This window comes from Podarcis liolepis (genome assembly GCF_965112155.1).
Source record: "Podarcis liolepis genome assembly, chromosome: 16".
NCBI classification, from domain to species: domain Eukaryota; kingdom Metazoa; phylum Chordata; class Lepidosauria; order Squamata; family Lacertidae; genus Podarcis; species Podarcis liolepis.
Window position 1 is genome coordinate 2,023,186 of NC_139567.1, and position 23,070 is coordinate 2,046,255.

A 23,070-nucleotide genomic window follows, 5' to 3' on the forward strand; every position below is an offset into this window, starting at 1 on the left:
AAAAAAAGTGTTGTGAGCCCCCCGCTTTTGAAAACATATTTTTGCCAATTTTTCACTCCCCTTAGAGATGCCACCGGGGGCAGCCTGCACTCACCACACACCCCTTCCTCCGCCACTGCAGGTGGTACAGAAGTGCGCTCTGCAGTGATTTCATGGCCATTTTGCAACATTTGCTTTGCAACAGTCCCGTGATGTTGCCATGTGTGTGCAAAGGACACCCCCTGAGATAAAGGCATAGGGGGCAGAGGAAGCAGGGCCAGCCCTGTCATTAGGCGGAGTGAGGCAGCTGCCTCAGGCAGCAGATGATGGGAGTCTCAGGTTCATTCCCCAACATTTGCAAGAAGGGCTGGGAATGTCCCTTGCTTGAAAGCTTGACCAGCCCCTTCCGGTCAGTGTAGACAATACTGAAGTAGATGGTCTGACTTAGTAGGAAGCATCTTCCTATGTTCCACTCCAGGGCACAACACAGCCGTGGCAGCAGCCCCTGCTGAAATGTGTCTTGCCTGCCTTTGAAGACTCGGGGGGGGGGGGATAGTCACAGGTGCAAGAAGTGGAGGAGCTCACAGCCCTTTTGAGATTCTGTTCTCTTTCTCTTGCAGGAGAAATTGGGAAGCAGCTGATGCTGCAGCCATGGAGCCCAAGAGCATTTTTGACTATGAACCTGGGAAGTCATCCATCCTCGATTATCCCAGCTCGGTATGCAAGCCTCCCTGGATTTAGTTGTGCCTGAACTAGCAGTAGACCCAGATTGTGTCTGGACTGGATCACATATTGTCAGTCAGCTGTCTGAAGGACAGGACTGCATTGCTCTACACATTTCCTGGCGTGTCAACCCCACTAAACTCCGTGAGGCACGTTGTTCACATGTAGTGTCACACTGCACAACTCTTTGTGCTCATATTTGAAAGCAAGGATGTGGAACAATGGTTGCAACATATGGAGAATAACTTAATGAAGCTGGAAATCCCAGCCATTCGCCCCCTCCTCCCCCTTCTCCCCAGTCCTCATTCAGACCAAGGGATGTGTGTCCTGCTTGAGGATTCCCTCCACTACAGCAGCCTCTTTACTGATGCTTTGATTTGCCCTTTGCAGCCTTTGAAGCCCCTCACAGCATATTCAGCACAAGGCCGCCCCCCCTCCCCGCCCATTGAGGTGAGTATTCTGCAGTGCCAAGGGTGAGGCATGCGTAGCCTGGGGTCGCAAAGCAAGACCTGGGATCCAGCCAAGCCTATGCTATGCACTTCCTTGGGGGCAGGGGGAAGCTAGCGTGGAGACTCATTGAGCCAGGAGGAAGGGATGGGGCTGTGCTTGAGATCCTCCCTGCTGGCTTCTCCCAGGGCGGCTGGAGAGCAGCTGTGTTTACTGGCTTCCATGGAGTAGGATTCTTTGTTATTTCCTCTCCCCCCTCCTCTGCCTCCAAGATGGTCCTCCACACTGCAGATGCACTGCCAAGATCTGCATGCTGTGGATGGGGAAGAATGCTCTAGGTCACGATTCAGAGCAGGAGCCCTGCTGCTGTGGTCCCCAAATAGGTCTCACAGAACCAGGTGTACCTTTTGTGCTCTAGTCAGGGTCATGCACACCCCACACTAAAATATTTAAAATCTGCATCCAGACCATTCAAATTCCACATAAAGAAATACTCATTTCTGCGACTGGTGTGAATTGTGCGAATGAAACAGGTGAGGATTATTTCAGTTTTACATTATGCCAGTTCTGCATATTTTTTCCTGGTTTAGCGGCATGTGGGAGGGAGGCAGGAAGCTTTCAGGTAATGCAGCAGGGCAACCCACAAGTAGCCTCCAGCCTCTAGGACTTCCAAAGCTACACCTGGAGCCATAAGGACTTGAAACTTTGTTTTGAATTTTAAAAATGATATTTCCAGGAAGCCAAATCCTGCATCCAGTATTACATTCTGCACTCTTGTTGAATCACGCGTATATGTGGTTCTAGTTATAGTACCTCATTACCTTTGCCATTATGACATTATAGTTCCCTTTCACTGCAATGTGTGTCCGCCCCTGCTGCTGCCAGAAATCAAGGCCATCCTCGCTTTGGGTGTAATATTTAAGCTACCCATCTCGTTGCCTTTGCAATCACCCTAAATTGCCACCCTATAACTCTTGTTCTGACCTGCCTGCAACGAAATGGTTAATAGCTGCTTGAGGCCTGATTGGCGCCTCCACATTAAGAAGCGACTTCCAGAGGAGCAGCTGTGTTAGTCTTGCAGCAAAAACAACAGAGTTTTGTGGGACCTGTAAAGAGCAATAGGATTACTGTGGCATACCTTTTTAGGGACTGGAGTCCACTTCAGCAGGTGTGTGATGCAAGTTTCCACAACAGTGAAAAAACTTTCAGGCACATCAAATGCACAGCAGCAGCCCAGCCATATCAAATTCAAGTTAAAGCATACTAGCTTTCTATGTGCAGGATTCCTCCCCCACCTGCAGGCTAAATCAAGCCATGGATTTACCCTTTTGGTGAAAAACCAGAGCTCTTTGCCCATAGCTGTCTGTCCATCTCTGTGTGGTGTTCTTAAGACTACACAGAAGGCTGCTCCATTGAACTCAGTAGGACTTCTTCTATGCATCCAGTATCTGGTGGCTTAAGGAGCCACTTCACATGGCAGTGTCTGCCTGCTGCGAACCTTGTTTCCCAGGCATTTCTGTGCAAGTGGCCCCATCGCTGCCTCCTCATGCTTCTCTCTTGACTCTCATGTAGCTCATTTGCTGTGGCCACTGCAGGCTTCTGCCTACAGCCCCCACTGCCTATTTCTGCCCTCTTTCAGGAGTTACTGGAGAGGGAGCTGCAGCAGCTGAGCGAAGAGCTGGACAAGGACATCAGGGCCATTGAGCTTTCCCTCAAGGTAACTCTTGCCTCGCTGCCCTTGCTTTCTGTGGCTACTGCTTCCCTCTGCAGGGGCGGCATGGCTGCCTAAATGCCTTCTTAGGATGCTCTTCTTCACCATCCTTGTGCCATTTGGGCTTACTCAGGCAGGTGAGCCGAGGGCTGGAACCTTAAAAGCTTAAGGATAAGACTAATCCCTAGTTCATTGGATAGAGGGGTGGTACTGGAACGATTAAGACTAATCACATTTCAGACTTAATTTAAACTAATGAAATGGTTCACTTCTCTTGCATTAGCAAATCAACATAATGTCTAAAATAATAAATGCTTTGCCAATCATTCCTGACTGCTTTCAATGTACCTTCTCTTTGATGTACAGTATCAATCTATTTTTGTTGCTATTTCCACCCAGTGTAGGAAAAGAAACAAGCTTGCAGTGTTAACCCACCTAATTCATGCTATGAACAAGCCAGGGTTTGTGGCTTTTTGTGGTTTATTGTGGAAAAGCTGAATGCTATTGCATGTGCCCCAACTGCCTCTGCTTCAACTTTCCCCTGGTGCAAGCAGAAGAAACAAACCAGGAAGATTTGTGCTCCTGTTATGTCTAAACCAGGAATTGCAGTTTGTTGCTTCCTGATGTGCTACAGTAAGCCAGCAACAAACCATGGTTTAAGGTTGGCTTGACTCTGCAGGTAAGTTTCTGTAGAATTGTAGCCTTAAAAGCACTGTGCTCATTTAACCCACAGCGCCACCCGCGTCCCACCGCTCACACTCAGTAAACCATGATAAACCAGAAACTCCCAGTTTATCCTTTAGCCTTTCCCATCAGTGTGATTCACTCTGCAGGTAAGTTTCTTTAGAATTGTAGCCTTAAAAGCACTGTGCTCATTTGAAATTTTATTTACAGCACAACTCTGTGCCAGTTCATGTGTGTGCACAGTCTGAGTGTGTGCAACAGAGTGTGCTTCCAGGAGTGCAACTCCAGCCTTCCTCAGCTGGCTCCTCTTCAGAGGTTATGTCCTAGTACTGCAACTCCCATCAGCCCCAGTCAACAGGCTGACCTGACTGGGGTGATGGGAGTTGTAGTTTCGAGCAGGTTGCAATATGCCATTGAAAAGCATGTTATATGACCCCTCTCTGAGAAAGGGGAGCCGCGTTATGGCAGCGCGCCCTGCCCTGCGCTTCTGCGGACTCCCAGACCAGCTGGCAAAGACTCGAATCCACAACAAAAGCAACTTAAAGCATAATAAAAGCGGGTGGCTTCGCTAGTCACCCTTGTCGTTTCGTAACCGCGAATTCTACCTAAGGAGAAGCGACTGGCGGGGGCTCCCCGGTCCTCGGACTCCGCCCGGCTCGGCGGCGGCGGCGGCCTTTAGGACCCGCCCGCCCCGCCCGCCCGCGGCCAGCAAGTTGGCGGCGGAGTCTCTTCCGCGCGGGACGCGGCCAGGGCCGCCTCTCCCCGCCCGCTGCTCAGCGCCGCGCTCTCCCGTCTCTCCGCAGGGCTCCTCCCGGGCCGCCTCGTCCCGCTGCGCCGCCACCGCTGCTGCTGCTGCTGCTCCGGCCTCGGCTGCCCGCCGGTGAGTAGGGGCGGGGGGGGGGGCAGGGGCGCGGCCGCCTCGCGAGGAGTGGCGACACCCCAGAACATCTGGGCCGGATCCGCGGGGGGAGGGAGGGGCCGAAGTGGGGGCGCGGGGGGGGGAGGAGCAGCATTTGGGCATTAAGAAGGCGGGGGGGGGGGCAGCTCCCTCTCTCGCCGAAGCTCCTTGGAGCGCGTGTACTCCAGGTATGCAAAAGGCTTTCCAAGGAAGCTGCACCGGGGAGCGAGTTCTTCAACTGCGTGGCGGCGGCGGCGGCGGCGCTCCTGCCGGGACTGGAGCGTGAGGCTCTTAATCTCTGGGTGGAGGGCTCGAGCCCCATGGTGGGTTGGACTAGATGACCTTCGTGGTTCCTTCCCACGCTAAAATTCTTCAGTTCTATGACTCACCTTGGATCAGGGCTGCCACCCATCCCGGGGTCCCAGCCTACCCACCGAAGACCACTGGCGCAGTATTAGGGCGGGCAGCACAGCTTTGTGGCGTGAACGTTCAGTAGGGACCTTGCAGTCTTTGCCCAATGAAGCCTCTGTGATTAGGAGCAGAGTACAAACAGCAGTTTATTGGGTGACAGCCCTGAAGTTTGGCGGTTTCAGACTGGGCTTGCCATACCTGCTCTTCAGGCAGTCTTGCTTCCCTCACTTTGAAATGTGGCAAGCAGCCCCTCCAGCTCCTTCCCTTGGATGGAGCTCTGGATTCCTGCCCCTGGTGGCTACCAGCCAGGTAGAAGACGCTGCCCCACCTGAGCATCCCAGAGGCAGCTGGCTCAGTGTTAGTAAAAGCAAAGCAGCATTTAGTGGAAATGACCGCTCTTTATTTTATCTGATCCAGCAAGAGTTTTGTCAGAATCTATTCCTGTTTCACGTATCCTGCCCCACAAGGAAAACAAGAAAGATAAGCGTGGGGTCATTTGCAAAGAGGAACCGTTCCCTGGAGCACAAGGAGGTGTTTTATAGCAAGTAATATTGCTTACTGACAGCCGCTCTCTGGCATTTCCGGCAGGAAGTCTCTCCCAGCCCTGTCTGCACCTGGGACCTTCTGCATGCCAAGCAGGTGCTCTGATCGCTGTGCTAGAGCTCTCCTTCAACCGGCAGGCCTGCCTGGGATTGTGGGCGGACTGATAGGAAAGAGAACCTGTGCACTGGACAGGCCAGTTTCTAATTTGTGGAGTTTGTCTTACGCAGCTGAATGTATCTTGGCTTCCCTTTCTTACTCTTGGGCGCTTGCAGTTGGGGCAAAAGTGTGACAAGTCCCTATAAAATGATGTGACTGTAGGAATATGGAAGTAGAAGAAATGCTGGCATGCCACTCTTTGTCACATGCATCCAAGTCTGGAGGCAAGCTTCTTGTTGTTGTTGTGGCAGCTTATCGATTGCCACACCCCTGCTTTAAAGAGGAGCCTAAGGGCTGCAGCTGTAGCTTCTCTGCATGTTTAGGAACCTTGCAAGGAGCCTATGCACTTCAGAGCGTTTGCACACAGACATTGTTTCCACCACACACACACCCCCCATCAGTGGCCCAGAGAATGGCACGGCTGCATGCTTCGGGGGTCTTGAAGATTAGAAGCAGGCCCATTGTCCTGTGAGCCGCTCCGTTCTCACTTGGATGCATGGAGCACCCAAGAGAAGTCTCCTTGCACACCTGCCTCTTCCAGGATTAAGGAGCCCACTGAGGACGCCTTTTGTGAGGCAGGCCCCAAACACTTTTCCGTCTGAGGTGGAGCAGAAGATGCCCCCCCCCCACAAGATCATGGTACCAAACCCAAGCTTGATCAAGTTATTCTGGCACCTGAAAATCCCTCAAGTGTCCCTCCTATGGGAGTGAAAAATAGAATAATAATAAAGCAAGTAACAATTTGCTGCCCTTTCATGTAACCCCAAATCAGCTGTTCCATCCTCCATAATGGTAAGGCTGGCCCTGGGAGCTCCCACCACCCACATTACGGAGTAGCCAGCACTGCCGTTACTGTTAAAATTCAAGGTTCAGTACCCCAACACAAGTGCAAGAGATTTAATGATCACCATGAGGGAAACTTCTAGCTTCTGCCAAGTGGTCCTGTGACCCGTCTGCCCCACTGCACAGTCATCTGATGAGTTTGGATGAGAAGATGCTTCAGATTTGCTGAGAGTGACCCAATATATTTCTGGTCAGAAACCCAGATGACATCTCCACTTAATAAGGGGAATGATTCGCCAGTTCTCCTGCAAACGTTGCATTGAAATTAATGAGGGCACTTTCTGTATGGGATGTTGCTCTTCTCTCTGCCTTTCTCAATGGCATTTATCACCCTAAAACCTTACTGGGAAAACAGACAAAAGAATTTATTCCCAGCTCCAATCCACTTTTCCTTGCAGGCCCTACCATATTCTAGAACAGGCTTCCTCAACCTCGGCCCTCCAGATGTTTTGAGACTACACTTCCCATCATCCCTGACCACTGGTCCTGCTAGCTAGGGATCATGGGAGTTGTAGGCCAAAAACATCTGGAGGGCTGAGGTTGAGGAAGCCTGTTCTAGGGACTATTGTTGTTTGTTGGTGTTATTTTCTTGTTCTTCCAATGCTTCTGCTAGACTTGCATTTAAAGGATGTTTTGTATAGGATTGGCAACCTTGCTGCAGAGATAACTGATGCTGTTGAATTACAGTTTCCCTCATCCCTGGATTATTGGCCCTGCTGGCTGGGACTGAGAGCAGGAGGGCACCGTGTTGTCTACCCCTGCCTTGTTGTGTTGTTTCCTTTTTAAAAAAACAAAAATATAATATGTAATGTGGTCAGAGCACATCACATACACTATCTCAGTCATTATTATGATGACCCCATAAATAGATCAGTGTTACCCTCTACTACAGAGATGGGGGTTAAGGAAATTGTTTGCCTAAGGCTAGTTCATAAATTCATGGCTGAGAGAGTTCAAATGTTTAATAGCTTACTCTGTTAACCACTCTGCTTTTGTTGTTCGGCAATGGCAATTTCATGGCTTTAGGCATTTCAATATATGCAGAAAAGCAAGAACACAAACACTCCAAGTCCCTCTAGAAAAGGGTGTACCTGCATTCCTGATCATGTGCGCTGGGGGAGGTGTGTCTCGTGTGTCTCTTTCTTGTACCCAAAGCAGATGGTGAGATGGATCTCCTGCTTATTCATTTAACAGCAGCCCCAGGAGGAGGAGGGAATGGCTTCAAATCAAAGCCATGGTGCTGAGGGAATCAATGGGGAAGGGACCCTTTCTCTTCTTCCTTCCCCCCCAACAGAAATCCCCACTGAGCCAAAAGTGCTGTTTGCCCAACTGAGAGTCTGCATAGTTACCCTCTGGGCAGCTTCCAAGGCAGTAGTTCAGTTTGGGGGAATTGGCACAGGGAAAGGAGTGGCTCGGCCTCTCCTCCAGGCTCCACCTGCGGCTGCCTTTAGATAAAGACAGAGCCTGCTCTCAGGTCTCCCACCCCACATCTCCAGTGGGGCCCTCAGCCTACTTCCTCGCATTTCCCCCTCCCACCACCCCTTGCTCACTTTGCCTGCAAAGGGGTTCTGCCCCTTTAAATACTAAAAACCGCTAAAGTTAAACTTCAGCAAAATAGCTGCTGCCTGCCAGTTTCTTGTTGCCGCCTCAGTGCTTCCTGTTGAGCTTGGCCTCTGCTTGCCAAGACAGCTCCAGGGGCCCTGGGCTGGGAGAAGGATTGCATGCAGCCCCACCGGGAAATGGGGAGGGACCTGGAGCTCCAGGCCTCTTGCTGCCTCTGACCTGCTTCTAAGCGGACTTCACACAGTGCAGAGGTAGACCAGGGATCCCTCCCACAAGAGCAGCCATGGCCACCCACTGGGATGGCTTCCGCAGAGGATGGGGCTGCCAGTGGCTTGTAGCCACAGGGCCAGTGTTCTGAATGCCCCTTGCCAGGAATGACAGGTGGGGCGAGCGAGGGCTGCTACCCTGGGATCCAGCTTGCAAGTTTCCCATAGATCACACAGTGCTGGACTTGGATGCTTGCTTTGATCCAGCAGGCAGTGGCGTAGCGTGGGGGGTGCCAGGGGTGCCGGCCGCACCGGGCGCAACATCTGGGGGGGCGCGAGTCCAGAGGGAAGGGACAAGCAATCGAGGCTTGTTTGGGGTGGGGGGTCGTCGTCTCCGTTTGGCCGGCCCCCCTCGAGGAAGTGGGAACCTCTCCAAGGCACAGCGCGCCGTCGGTGGAGGGAAAAGAGCCACGCAGCAGCAGCAGCAAAGCCGGGAGGAGGAGGTGGAGGCGCCGCCTGCCGCAGGATCCGATCCGAGCCTGCTAATCGCTTGCTGGGAATTAAGCGGCTCAAAGAGGCAAAGGAAGAGGTGGAGCCGCTGGCCCGGCCGGGAGGAAGCTGGAGAGAGCAGCACGCCTGGGCGCGGTGAGGTTGGGTAGGTGCGCCCTGGCTGGCTACCCGCCTCCCGGGCTCAGTGCCTCCATGACCCCTCCAGCGGCAATGGGAGAGGTGGAGGGGGTCTGGAGCAGCCCCGGCTGGCCTGCTCCTGCTTCTCCCCCGCCTCCTTCCCGTTGCCGGCGCCTTGAGAGAGAGAGAGGAGAGGAGAGGAGAGGTGCCGGGGATTGCCAAGCGCGCGTGACGCAAAGGGCCTGCCCACACGCAGGCTGAGCTCCGCATGGCGGGGGCGGAGGGAGGCGCTCTGCACATGCTTAGGAGGTGCTCACTCTTTCCGAAGAAGGACCCGGCTACTGGATCAAGGCCACAAGGGCCCATCTAGAGTGGCCAAGCAGACGCGTCAATGAGAAGCACTCAAAGCAGGACCGGGGCACAAGAGCGCTCTCCCTTCCAGCTGTTTCCAGGGGGTGGAAGCATCGCTGCCTCGAGCAGTGGCGTAGCGTGGGGGGTGCAGGGGGGCTGGCCGCACCAGCTGCAACATCTGGGGGTTAGGGTTAGGGGGCTCAAATCCACGGGTTAGGGGGTGCAAATTACTTGCCTTGCCCCGGGTGCTGACAACCCACGCTACGCCACTGCCAGCAGGGCTCCTTTTAGGTCCTTAATTGCTGGTTCTTTGGTTGCCATCTTGTTTTTCTTCAGTTCTTACAGGGCAATCTTTGCCAACCTGGCACCCTCCAGATGTTTTAGGCCAGGCATAGGCAAACCTGGCCCTCCAGATGTTTTGAGACTACAACTCTCATGATCCCTAGCTAGCAGGACCAGTGATCAGGGATGATGGGAATTGTAGTCTCAAAACATCTGGAGGGCCGAGGTTGAGGAAGCCTGGGTTGGCCAAAGCTGATATAGGACATGTTTCTCCTGTTTGAAAGAGCTGTGATGAAATCACAGGCGTGGGGTGATTCTGGCCAGATTCTGTGTGTGGAATGTGCAGAGACAGAGCAGGGCATCAGTGAGCCAGTTTGTATCTCTGTGTTGGGGGTGTAGGAAATGTGGGAGGAGGCTGATTTGGACCGTTGTGCTTTATGTGGCAAGGCAGGGCTTCTGTAAAAAAAATAGCTTTGTGAATTCATTCAGAATATTAGATCTATAGTAATTGATTCCCCCCCCCCATTTGCTGTATTCCCCAATTAAAATCTCCCCTCTCCCTTCCAGCTGTTCTGTGCCCCACAAGATAGCTATAAGTTTTCCTTTATGGAAAATAAGCAACTTGCAAGCTCATTTAAAGTACTGGAGAAAATATTAGAGATCAGGCTACGTCTTAAATGTGAAGTGTTCGTTAGCTGTGCAAACTAGCATTTCATTCTGATATCGTTAATCTTCTAAGACGGGTATCTCATGCTGCTGCACCTTTCTCTTCTGGCCCTGAGCGATGGGTGGAGAGGCCCAGTTGACATTTGAGCTTGAAATAGAGAATAGCAACATATGCTTACACACCTCACTTTTTATTGTGAGCTGTTGATATTCCAAGGAGATAAGTTACAATATATTTTAAATCATTTCTGGCCAATTAGAAAATTAGTGTAGAGTTTGAGCTGGTGTTTGAACTTAAGTTTGTTGAGTCACGAATTTGCATGCCAAATTAATATTAATTTGCTCTGATTCAAAGATTATTGGCTGCAGCAGGTACACACCATTATAGGGGAGAAATCCCCATACTCTCATCTGCCCAACAGATGGCTGATTGGGTTGAGAGATCACAGAAGGTGGATCAAGTTTGCAAGGTTGCTTGAGTTCAAAATGTGAGAGAAATGCTGTGCTAAGCACGAGAACAGAATGATTTGTCCAAGAGCCTCCGCTGAAGATCTCCCGGGTCCATTTCCAACATCCCCATTTGCTCAGCCATGCGCTCTCTCTCACTGTACCTCCATTTTTTCCAACCCAGCAGCCCTCTGCCTGACCGCAGCGCCTATCCTTCCACAGGCCAAAGCCTCTCTGTGGCTCAGGGCCACTTACCAGCCAGCCCTAGAATGGAGAAAGGAAGCCCAGGCGTTGCCAGGAATAATTGGAGCAGCTCTCCACCCAGGAATGGTATGGCTCCGAATTTGCATGTGCTCCTTATGGGAACTAGCGAAACTTCAAAGAGACTTACGGAAGTTCTTCTGATGGTGGAGATGTTCTTGTTCGCTTGGAAAACGCAGGTGTGCCTTCCTAAGGGATGCTCTGGCTCCTAAAGCAGGATGCTTATTGTCCAGATCAGAGCAGCCGTTGTCATCGTAAGTGGGGGAATCTGTGAGAGCTAAAGCCCCTCTCTGAGTATGGAATTGTGGGCACTGGGTGCACTCTGTATGTTTGCACACAACAAGCGCTGGGCAGGTGTGCCCTTATTGCTGTGCCATTGATGGAGGAACTGAGGTGGTTCAAGCGTTGTGGCAGGGGGAACATATACTCCATGTCAGAATGTAAGTAGGAACTGCATCCTTGAAAGCTTCCCATATTCAACAACTCCCTGCAGCTGGAAAGTTAGCATATCAAGGAGAAGGCTCATCCAGAACCCTCCTTTCAGATATGCTGGATTTCTACATGTAGGGAAATTTGGTTTTTAAAAACCCTTAGACACCCACATCTTCTATCTTCATTATGAAGTGGTTGGTCCTAAGAGAACTATCGGAGCCGCATGCCCTCTCGCAAATGTTTGAATCTGCTCAGAGATGTATATGTGGGAAGTGATCTACCTAAATATGCAACAGAACTAAGAGTAATACCAATTCATCCTTTTTTCCACCATGATGCCCAACCCACCCGCTCACCAGGGCCTGGCTTGCTAATACCCCTCGCTAATAAGATGCACCCAAGTCTACAAACATTTGGTTTGAAATCCTTAGTTTGTGTTGGAAATGTCTCTTAGTTATGGCTGATGGCCAGCTGTTCTACTGCCTGGGACCAGATTCCTACTGAGAGGAATGTGAGGCTTTAGCTTGCCCAGTAGCCTTTCTCTTTAACCCTGAGTGCATGCAGACTAGATTTAGTGATTCAGTCGTGAAGGCAAAACACTCTGCACATGCCTAGAGGTACTCATCTCTAGCTATCCCACAGCTGCTTGCCATGTTCTGAGGCCTAACCTTGAATTTTGACTTCCAGAAGTGTGCTATGGTTCAAGTTAAGTTCTGCCTTTTCTTCTGACTTTGACCACAGTCCTCTGAATATATGTGGGCATTCCTTTGTGGGGAACACTGTTATCCAGCTGTTGTCTCATTCTTTTCACACAGATCCTCTGAGACTTGTTGGGCTAAGCCCCTTTCTTGATTCTTCAGAAATTGTCCTGGATAGTCCCCCAAAGAGAGATGAGAAGAAGGTGAGATGTGGCTTCCACCCAAGAGGAGATGGGTGACGGGTTTTGTTTACACAACTGGACTGGGTTTATCATTGGACATCTTTTCACTAGACATAGATTCATTTAGCACATATTCCATCTCCTAGGAAGCCCTGCGGGGCGTAGCTCTGTGGGAGCCTCTCAGACGCTCTAGCTGATAATCTTCTCCATGCTACAATCAATTCCGAAGATTTCTTGCTGGAAACTTTGACCACTGGAACTGTTATAATACAGTGGTACCTCGGGTTACATACGCTTCAGGTTACAGACTCCGCTAACCCAGAAATAGTACCTCGGGTTAAGAACTCTGCTTCAGGATGAGAACAGAAATCGCGTGGCCCCCTTAGCTAAAGTGGTGCTTCAGGTTAAGAACGGACCTCCGGAACGAATTAAGTACTTTACCTGAGGTACCACTGTGCCATTAGGAAATTGTAATGTGTATATATAGCTACTTTTATGATCCAATTTTCCCTCAAACCAGGCTAAATTTCTTAAACATAATGAGCTGTGCCCAGTGTTCTCTGTACAACAGCTGCACTAGCAGGAACACGTTGCACAACAAAGTTATCAGCAACCTCCTTATTCTGTTGGTGCAAAATATTTTGCCAGGGGAACAAGCATCCCTCTAAGTGACTTGTAACGTAGTGCCAAATTGGATACAACCACTTAAAATATTCTTAAATATCTTAAAATGTTAGCTCCTATGTCATCTTAGTGTAAATTGTTAAACATCATCATCGTCGTCATCGTTATTATTATTGCATTTTATATCCTGCCCTTCATCCACAGATCTCTGGGCAGTTCACAATATAAAAATACAGAATAGAAGCACAAAATAAATAGTTAATATAAAAACAAAACAGAACTTTGTTTTCCTTGTAGCATATTCTGCTGCTCTGAGCAACGGGCCATATTCATACAAATGGTTGGTTTGGGCCAGCAAATTATTAATCTGCTGCAACTTCTGTTCTTCTCCCACTAAGAGCAAAATTGAATTGATGAGGGACAAATGCTGCAGGCTTCACTTGAAAGAGGCTTATGCACTGCAGTGTTGTGGGGCTTTTTGGCAATTACCAGTTTAGGACTAGTCCAGCTGTCCACCCTTGATAGGACTCCTTCCTTTCTATAAGTGAGGCACAATGGAAGAGAATCCGGGAATCTTTTGCAGGAATTTGGTCAGGACAAATCCTCTCTAGCTGGGAATGTTTGCATGCTCTTAAAGAGAAATGAAGGGTGTAGAAGTGCATGAATTAAACCCCTACAAAGAGTGCCTAAATGTGTTTTTTTCTCATCCATGTGAGCCTTGTTTCGTTTTTACTCCAAGGGTTGCCTGTGGCTTAGTGAGTCTTGTTCACTTCTGGCACTCGTGATTCAGGCCAGAGATTTTCAATGCCATTATTCACTTGGTTTTGTGTTGTGCTGGCAAGATGCCCAGGTTCCCTTTTAAACCTGATGGCTTTGAATTGCATCTTTTAACTCCATGTCTCCTTTTAAATAGTTTTCTCCTCTTTCCAGATGAAAGCTGCTCGGCTCAAATTTGACTTCCAGGCAGAGTCGCCAAAGTGAGTCGCAATACTGGTAACCTTTTGGCATTCACACAATGCTTGGGTCACTTGGCATCCTCATTACGATTTTTAGTCATCTTTGTTAATTAATGCAGCACCATTTGCATCAGAGTTGGGGAACCTGTGGCCCTTCCGATGTCCTTGACCATTTGCTGTGCTGGCTGGGTTGATGGTCCAAAAACCTATGGGAAGCCACCAGTTCCCCAGCCTTGCTCTGCTAGCAAAGAAAGTCAGGGCTCTGCCCTGGGAAACCTGACACCAAAAGACAACAGAAGAGAGACAAAAGGAAGGGCGGAAAGGCTGAGGCAAACAATGAACATGATCAGGTGCAGTTTCATGTTCTTAGGCTTTTGTTTCTTGCACTCCCTAAGGCTTAATTTCAGGTGGGAATAAATTTAAGTCAAAGGGCTTATGAGAAAAGTGGGATCTGAGGACAGATTTGAAGTGGGAGAGAGAAGTGGCGTTGTGAGCTGCAAAGGGCGGGTGTGCTGTTTCACGAGTTCACCTCCTGATCCGTATCCTCTCTCTGTAAAGAGTTGGTGTCAGCAACTTGAAGAGGAGGCAATTTGTCCAATTGAAATGAGCAGCTTTAAGGAGAGAATATTCCTAATGGAGGTCCATGGTGCATCTCTGACAGTGGGACGTTGCCATTTGATTTTTCAGGGAACTGACTTTGCAGAAGGGTGACATTGTCTACATTCACAAGGAAGTGGACAGAAACTGGCTGGAAGGAGAACACCATGGCAGGGTGGGCATTTTCCCCACCAACTATGTGGAGGTAAGTATACCTTGCTATTCCAGGAGAAGGCTTCATTTGATAAACTGAATACACTTTTGTTCAGTATGTAGAAGAGAAGGGAGATAGCAGAATTTTTTTTAGCAATCTGGACCTCCATCTGCTTTTAGATACAGGCAAGATTAGTGGTAGTGGGAGAGGGTCTCATTTTCAGCAAGAATATCCTCTATTTTTGTTTCGGTCCCATTATTTTGCTAATAATAATAATAATAATAATAATAATAATATAGTACCCCAGGTAGCTAAACTCAAGGGTTGATCAAGTCTAGGATCACTAACAAGAGTTCCAGTGTTCTGGGTATTAACATCGCACTATCAGTGCATAAGGTGGTTTATAGAGTAACACAAACAAATGCCAGGTCCCTGCCCCAAGCAGCTTACAGCCTAAATTCAAGCAGCTCCGGCAGGGGGAGGAGGGCAACAAAGGGAGGGAGATTCAATGTTAACAAGGGACAAAGTGAACCACTGAATACTTTCATCCCTCTCATCTGTGTTGTCTGGCAGTGACTCCAGTGTGGCCGTGGGAGTCTTTCCCGGCTGGATCTGGAGATACTTGGAGGATTGAACCTTTTGGGTGCAATGCATGGGCTCTGGCATGCAGCAGCCGTCTCTTGATTTGGGCAATGAGGACTAAGGGGTTAAGCCAAGAGCTTCGTAATAGTGGAGGGTTTGCGCTAAGCTTAGAAGGAAGGAAGAGAGGTGGCCCCCTGTAGCATCCTGCAAGAAGTGGATATATAAAAAGAAAAATAACAGGCAGAGTGTTTCAAAGCAAAGGAACAATGTTTTCATACAGGACACAGATAATCTGTAGAATTCAACTGCCATGTGTACCTTTTTGAAGGCCACTATCAATATAAACTAACAGACATTCGGGGGGGGGGGGAGAACAACGAGTACTAGAGTGGGGCACAGAGTATTCCCACCCCCTAGTGGGGTGGGGTGAAGGTTGGGCCCCACACAGTGTTGGGGAAGAGAGAGTCTTTGTTTCCACAGTAATTGTATCTTCAGATGCACCACTTAATTTTCCTTTAGGTGGTAGCCATTCACTCCTATGGAGAAAGCACCTGAGCAGTCATGTGCTTCAACCTGCTTCTGGGGCTCCTAGAATTTGGGAAGGAGGATCTGGTTTTGCTCCTTACACAGCACACTTGCCAGTATTAGCCTTTTCTGTTTTGACTCACTAAATGTAAGCCATTGAGGGGGTCTGTGATCTATTCCTTGTTCTGATGTTAAGTCCAGTGATGGAAGACTTGGAATTTACTTATTTGCATGTGTTTGGGAAGCCAAAGTCATCCCACACATCTGTTATGGCACACAAATATGGGGATCTCTTCAAAAAATGAATCTGGAAAAACCCTAGAATAAATATCTTTGTGCCATTTCTGAGCTCCCCAAGGCAACTGAGTCTTTCATTCTCTGTTTGTTCAGTGAGGGCCAGCCGGCATCTCCTTGCCCTTATACATTGACTAAAAATTTAAAAAGGGGATTTGGCCCATTTTAGTACTTTCTACTTTCAGTGAGATGTTGAGTCTTAGCCATTCCATTGGAATCAGGAAATGCTACTAGTTATTGATAAGTATGGCCTTTCTTTGGACAGTCTGAGTTCATTAGACTTTGAGATAGCATCTCACCGCATGAAATCTCATATTTTAAAGCATGATTTTTGTGCTGATTGCACTTCTGTCTGTCTGTCCAAATGTGACCCTTTGTATGCCGGACTACCCATTCAGATTCCTTGCCCTCACTTTGCAACCTGCATTGCAGATATCCTATTTATAGCCCTGGGGCTCCAGTCTGTGCCGTAGCTGAAGAACGCTATAGCCCCGTCCCCTATGAGGACATCGTGTGCCTGAGGATTTGTACTCACTACTTGCTGGTTTGCCCAATCCACGAGGACTTAGGAGCAGCCTTGTTCAAAGATGTGAATCTCCCAGTGGGGTATTCGGTTAACTTTTATTAAGAAACAGATCTCCCTACACCTTTGAGAAAGGGGCCTGTTGTGCCTTTAGAGCAGCAGGTTTACGGAGAAATGTTTGTGAGGAGGATAAGTTAGATTCTTCAGGGGAGCAAACTCTTACCTGGCAGAATGTCTGGCTTTAATAATTACTTTAATTGTGTAATGTACTTTATTCTGTTTTATGTATTTTATATTTTGTAATGACTTTGGCTTGACTGACTGAATGGGACTCATGCAGAGGCCGTGGAATTCCAGGCACGCCAAGGAGTGGGCCAGTGGAGGGAGAGGCAAGGCACTCCATCCCTCATCTGCACCCAGCACAGGCTGAGGGAGGGGAGAGAGGCAGGGGGGGAAAGCTTTTTTAGGCCAAGAGTAACGTTTCTTTCTGGGCTACAACAAGGGAGTGGTGGGCAGGACCAAAAGCAGAACAAGGACAGAGTGATAGAACTCTCCCCTTGTGCATTAGGCTAGTTCCTACACGTAGTCACACACACACACACACACACACACACACACACACACACACACACACAAGTCCTCTTTCGAGGCAAGCAAGATGCATTATCAGAGCTCAGGGACACATTCAATTTTTTTTTTTAAAAAAAAATTGCCTCAGCTTTGTTAACTTTTTTTTAAATTATATTTTTATTGGTTTACAAATACAAAAAAGAAAACAAAGTTGTACATTCAAACTTCTTAATTCCATTTTTTTGACTTCCCTCAATTTGTCTGAACTTCCTTCATTTTATAACTTTTAACACAATCCTATTTATTGTTATTTATTCTGGTAGCTTCAATTTCATTGTTTATTGAAAAACTAAGTGATAACCAGATTACGTTTGTAAGTTTTAAGGAAGCTCTGTGATGTGAAAATCTAATAATAATTATAAGCTCAGGGACACATTCTAGGCAGATAAAGACATTCAAGAAAGGGTACAAAGCAAGCCAGTGAGGGGTGTGGCCTGAGGTGAGTCCCAAAGTCCAGAGAGAGAGAGAGAGAGAGACCTGGACAGCCACACTTGACCCCTGGACTTAAGGCAAACAGCACAACATGCAGCAAATTGCTGGAGACGGAGAAAAGGACCACTCTGTCCCTTCTCTGCAGCCCCTAGGAGACTGGTAAAATCTTACAGACTAGTAACTTGTGTGGGCTTATTTGCAGAGCAGCACTGAATCCAGAACCACTTGTGCCAGGCCACTGCTTGTCTTCCCAATAGGTCCTGCCTCCAACAGAAATCCCCAAGCCGATCAAATCCCCCACCATCCAAGTCCTGGAATATGGAGAAGCCGTAGCTCAGTACAACTTCAAGGGTGACCTGGCAGTGGAGCTGTCATTTCGGAAGGTACAAAACGAAGCAAAAGAGCGGAGGTTGGGTGAGGGTGGGAGTGGGAAGCCCAAAGATGGGCAGAGAGAGGAATTCCAGCTCAGGATGGGGCCGGGGCAAAGGGCGCCAGAGCCTGCTGCCCCCACTGCCTCGTGGGCTCCAGGCCAGCTCCTTCCTCTCTAACAGATGTTCAGTTGTCTGTTTCTGCTTCTCATAAAACTGAGCTCCAAGACCGTCAGTGACATTTTAGTGCCTCGGGCAAAAGATCCAAACGGCGTCTCCTATGGTGATGAAAAATGTAATAAAAATGCAATAAATTGACAATTTCAGTGCCCCTTTTCATGGTAAACCCCCAAATCTGTTTTCACAGACAGGCCACCTCCATCTTGTCTAACAGCAGAGCCGGCCCTGAGTGGGCTATTAATATTCTGCTTGCTGTTGCTGACTCACTCCCACCAAACCCCGTCCGCATCCCCAGAAAACTTCTGGGAGTTCTGCACGAAAGATAAATTAGACAAAGAACATTTTGTATAGCTTGCTTGAACGTGAATTAGATTTTACATAATTTACAGACTTTGTTCTGACCTTTTTTTTTTTTTTTTTTTGGAGTTGGTGCTTAATTTGGTGGTATTTTACAAAGTGTAACAGGATAATAGCAAGAAAAAAGATATGGGAAAGTGGAGTTTTTATGGGACAAAGACTCTTGACTGGAAGCAAGGTAAGATGGAGGGACAGGTCACTCTGCAGAACTGAGATGTGCAGTTCCTAAATACAGGATTTTTTATGGATGCTGCCTGAACATGTGTCACACTCAATAAGAACTAGAAACTTGTTGTTTTTACAAAAAGAAACTCATCTATTTTGCAGAGAAGCCAAAATTTTGCATTGATTGGCAATTAAGGTTTCACAAGGAGAAATCTTGTAAAAATACGGACTTTCAAATATGATTCCCCCTCCCCCAATGTTAGGCCTAGTTTTTCATAATCTCATCTGGCTGCTGGTTCAGCCAATGATAAAGTCAGTTTTGTTGTTGCTGGACTGAACTATGAAATTGAGCTAGGTCCTCTGACAACCTACTGGGTGCTAGAGGAAATTTGGCAGCTTCCTCCCGACAGACCACCAGCCCTGCCCAGTTTGGACTTAGCATTGCTCTGAAGTTTTCATTCTCAGCATACCTTTATCTGTTAAGCAGTACATTCCCAGCAGGATCGTGGGTGACCTTTATTTTCTAGGAAAAGCTGGGAGCCCTGAAGACCTGGAATTACCTGTGTGACATGATTAGATCTCTTTGATGCACCAGGAAGTTCCTTTGGGGGCAGACGCTTCTGCGGTGCATAAACCTACATGAAAGTTGGGTGCAGATTGCAATGTGTAAAATCACTGGTGAGGGGTTTGACTGTTGTGTTTTGCTGCTTAAACACGCTGTGTACACTTGCAGGGAAGACCAACCAATTGTGATCTCCTAGCAAGCATGCACAGGAAAACAACAGTATAGGTGCATAGGCTCATTGTGTGATATTCTACTTGTGGGTTTCACAACCTCTTAACCACGCCATGTAGCCTGTCCAGAGTGTGCCTCCCACCCCGTAATGTCACCAGCTGCAAGAAAGAGTCCTAGGTTTAAGAGGCCATGTGGTGTGTTGGTCAGAGTGTCAGACTAGGACTGGAGAGAGCAGCTTTCACATCCCCTCTCAGCCTTGAAGCTTTCTGGGCCAGGCACTCTCTCTCCGCCTTGGCAATAAAATGGGAGTGTGCATGCTCCACAGAGAACAGGTGGGAGATAGATAGATAGATAGATAGATAGATAGATAGATAGATAGATAGATTAGATATGGGTTGTTGTTGTTTTAATGAGCAGTGTCCTTAGTGTTTCAGGAGACAGCTGTCGCCTGTATGACGATCATAGGAAGACATCATCTGGGGGTGATGGGGGTGATGTTGCTAAAACTTTCAAGGTACCAAACAGGACAGAGGAGTGGAGCAGAACAGCAAATGCTTGGGCTGGAAGAGCTTGTGGGTCTGTCAGGCTCCAGCTTTAAATTAGCCTCTTGCAAAAGTGCAGGAAACGACCACCTGTCAGAAATTCTTCAGCTGGAATTCCTGCATTGCAGGGGGTTGGACTAGATGACCCTTGAGGTCCCTTCCAGCACTACATTTCTGTGAAATCTCTTAACCAGGCCAATTAGTCAGCCTCAGGAACTTCCTTGTGCTGATCTTTCCTTCTCCTCCTTTCCAGGGCGAGCGCATCTGCCTGCTTCGCAGGGTGGACGGAAACTGGTATGAGGGCCGCATCTCTGGCACCAACCGCCAGGGCATTTTCCCAGCCAACTATGTGCAGGTGGTGAAGGAGCCAAGAGTGAAGAACTCGGAGGAGTTTCCTTCCTCTCCAGGCCTGCAGGCCCCTTCTGGCTCCCCGTCCCAGCCACACTCCCCCGGCCTGAGCAGCAGGGGGCAGCTCAACACCTCCCCGTTGGGCCTGCGGGGCTCCCTGGCCACAGATGCGCTGCATTCCTCGAGCCACTCAGGATTCACTTTCCCTGCCTCCCCGAAGTTCGAGCACCCGGAGGCTGTGCCCCGCAGGCCCCAGAGCACAGCCAGAGTCGCCTCCTTCAGTCCCCACAGCCAGAGCCCTGTCAAAACATCCAACAGCAGCCCATCGCCAGCCTCATCCTTCCAGATTCAGGAGCCTGAGCAGCCTGCTGCCCCCACCTTGGCTCCCCAACCACGAGGCGTCTTCCCACCGCAGGTGAGGCCCTGGCTGCTCCCCTCAATTCTCCTTTCCTTTCCCCCCACCTGCAGTGGTAGGTACCCACCATATCCTTGCTTTGCAAGCAGTTTGAAGACCCCAGACCAGCTTTGCAATGGGCCTCCTATGTCAGTGGACACTCAGTCATGAGCGAACGTGGCCTTGACAGTGGTAGGCAGCCATTTAAATTCCCCCCATCCAGTGTAGCACCAATCCAGGCATTGTGGGAAACTAAAATGGCGACCAGAGACCCAGGACAGGCGTTGATGCTAGTAAGCCCTGCCAAGGTGCTGGGGCTTCAGCTCCAAGGCCTGATAAGTGGTGTCAGAGAGGGCAAATGCACTTCCGTTTTAGAGGAAGCAGAAACAACATCTGTCCTCAAAAAGCTGATCTTTAAGGGCAAAGATTCCACTTTCTGTGTTAAAATGAATAATGTAAGCTAGAGAGATGGTAATATTCTGTCTCCATTCCTCAGACCCTCATGGTTGTTGGCCTTCACTCAGCCACCAGCACTTTGAAGTTCCATGTCTGCCCCATGTCTTGGGGCTCAGTCTACCAGCTACAAATCCACCGAACAGTAACATAATCTAGCCCAGGTGTTTCTCAGCTTCTCTGTAGTGCTTCTGCAGCAGACCAAAGGCATTATGGTTCCTAAGTTTGCTTAAGGTCTCCAGGTGCAGCCCCTTCCTCCCTGTCTCCATGCCTAAGAGGCAACGTGTCCCCATTTTACAGCACTTCCTGCCCAAGGGCTCAGGACATGGTGCCATTGCTCCCCCCCCCCAAGCGCTGGCTCAGGTGGCTCCCTGTGTCCTCTCCACGGCTTCCCCTTTCCCCCTTCCTTTCTCCACAGGCAGCTGCTCCTGGAGCTTCCCAGCCACGCAGCCCTGAACACGTCTCTTCATGTGCTCCCCCCTCCAGTGCGCAGTGGACCCTGTAAGTGAGGCTGGTGACGAGGGGCTGGGAAGTGCAAAGCGGGGGTGCTCCTCCGCCTGGCAGCTGGCCAGGCCCCTCCCTCCCTGTGCAGTGACCCATGGGGAGAGCTGGCTGCAGACGGCCCCCTGGGGTGCCAGCCAGGGACAGTGTCTGGACTGTGGCTTGGAACAAGGCCCTTTTTCAGAGGGGCTCGCACAGTGCCTGAGGAAGCGAAGCCTCTGGCTGCTCTACCTGTGCCTTGGCTGGCCTTTCCAAGCGTTGCAAACTCCTGGAGAAGACAGAGGCGACTCAGCATCTCCTAGCGGCAGCACCCCCCCCCCCCCCCAGTCAGGAGGGAAGGCGATGGGGCGGAGGGCAGCCCAGAGCGTTTGCCTCGGCACATTCCATTTCCATGTGCAAAGCACAGTTCACTGGCTCTGATCCACACAGCCTGCAGAGTGGAAATGGGAAACAAAAATGTCCTCTCCTTATTCTTTGATTTGCTTTTTGAAGTGTTTACTGTTTGAGGCACATTTCTTTTTTAAAAAAAATACACATCTTTTATTTATTTGTATTTAATTTATGATTATGCTTGCAGCCCACCTCCCTCCCCCCCCCCCGAGCCCAAGGTGGCATGCCTTGTTTTCCCTCCCCCTTCCTCCATATTTTATCCTCACAACAACCCTGTGACGTCAGGTAGGTAGGCTGAGAGTTGGATTTGAACCCTGGTTTCCCAGCTCCAAGGCCAACATTACACCAGGCTGTGCTTTCACTTAAATAAATCAGGAAGGAAGTGGGCTCACGAAGTGCTTCTGTTTTTCAGATACCAGGCTCTCTATCAGTACAGACCCCAGAATGAGGATGAGCTGGAACTTCATGAAGGGGACCAAGTGGATGTCATGCAGCAGTGTGATGATGGCTGGTTTGTGGGTGTGTCTTGGCGCTATAATTTGTGGGGCAGGGGAGGACTGTACCACCCTAGCACTGGAAAGTGGGTTGGGGTGTATGCTGCTTTTCTGGGGCCTTGAAGGTCTCCTTTCCCTCCCACCCTGGCCACCAATAGCCTTAGGAACAGGCTATCGTGACACCGGCTGCTTTTGCATGCCAGGCTTTGTGTGAAGGTGCTGGCTTGCAAGGAGCTCCTCCTTGGGCTTTGGAGGTCAGCCCATCACAGCATGGAAGCCAAGGTTTGGCTTATAAGGCATGTCATCCAAATCTGGCATCTTTGCTCAGTTCTCTCCTTCTTAACCACAATCTGTAGCCAAGGTTTATCCTATGGTTACAGGTCATGGTTAAGAAGGAGATATTTTAACTGTGATCCCAAGTTTGGACAATATGCTAAGCCTAACCTTTGCTTCCCTGCCAGCGTGTGCCCAGGGAAGAGCAAAGTGGGTGCCAGCGCTCTCTGGGAGCCAGCACATTTGTCAGGTCATGGTAATCCATACTTTGTCTTGCCATGATGCGCAAGCCATGCCAGAGTATCAGTATCAGACAGACCTCAGTTTCAAGTATCAAACTTGGCATTTGGCTTGCAGGAATGTGGTACCTGTTGAGTATGATGCTCTACCCTTGCATCTCTATGATGCAAACCTTTTACCTGGCATTGGTCACTGCCCACAT

General features: G+C 49.3%; 1 protein-coding gene across 18 annotated transcripts in view; it reads left to right on the forward strand.

Annotated features, from left to right (window-relative positions):
• SORBS3 (sorbin and SH3 domain containing 3) overlaps positions 1-23,070 on the forward strand; it is an 81,922-nt gene that overhangs the window by 55,701 nt on the left and 3,151 nt on the right. For 11 of the 18 annotated variants that reach the window (XR_014520212.1, XM_083480464.1, XM_083480462.1 and 8 more), the window contains 12 exons: positions 600-696; positions 1,093-1,152; positions 2,789-2,866; positions 4,348-4,424; positions 10,722-10,867; positions 12,046-12,131; positions 13,665-13,711; positions 14,378-14,492; positions 17,685-17,810; positions 20,029-20,538; positions 21,389-21,471; positions 22,274-22,380. Coding sequence is in view for 17 of the 18 variants with exons in the window: in XM_083480464.1 (XP_083336590.1) it covers positions 600-696; positions 1,093-1,152; positions 2,789-2,866; positions 4,348-4,424; positions 10,722-10,867; positions 12,046-12,131; positions 13,665-13,711; positions 14,378-14,492; positions 17,685-17,810; positions 20,029-20,538; positions 21,389-21,471; positions 22,274-22,380 (1,532 nt within the window). In the remaining variant the exon portion in view is untranslated. The remainder of the gene's footprint in view (positions 1-599; positions 697-1,092; positions 1,153-2,788; positions 2,867-4,347; positions 4,425-10,721; positions 10,868-12,045; positions 12,132-13,664; positions 13,712-14,377; positions 14,493-17,684; positions 17,811-20,028; positions 20,539-21,388; positions 21,472-22,273; positions 22,381-23,070) is intronic. The other 7 variants (XM_083480454.1, XM_083480452.1, XM_083480458.1 and 4 more) reach the window with 2 other exon arrangements.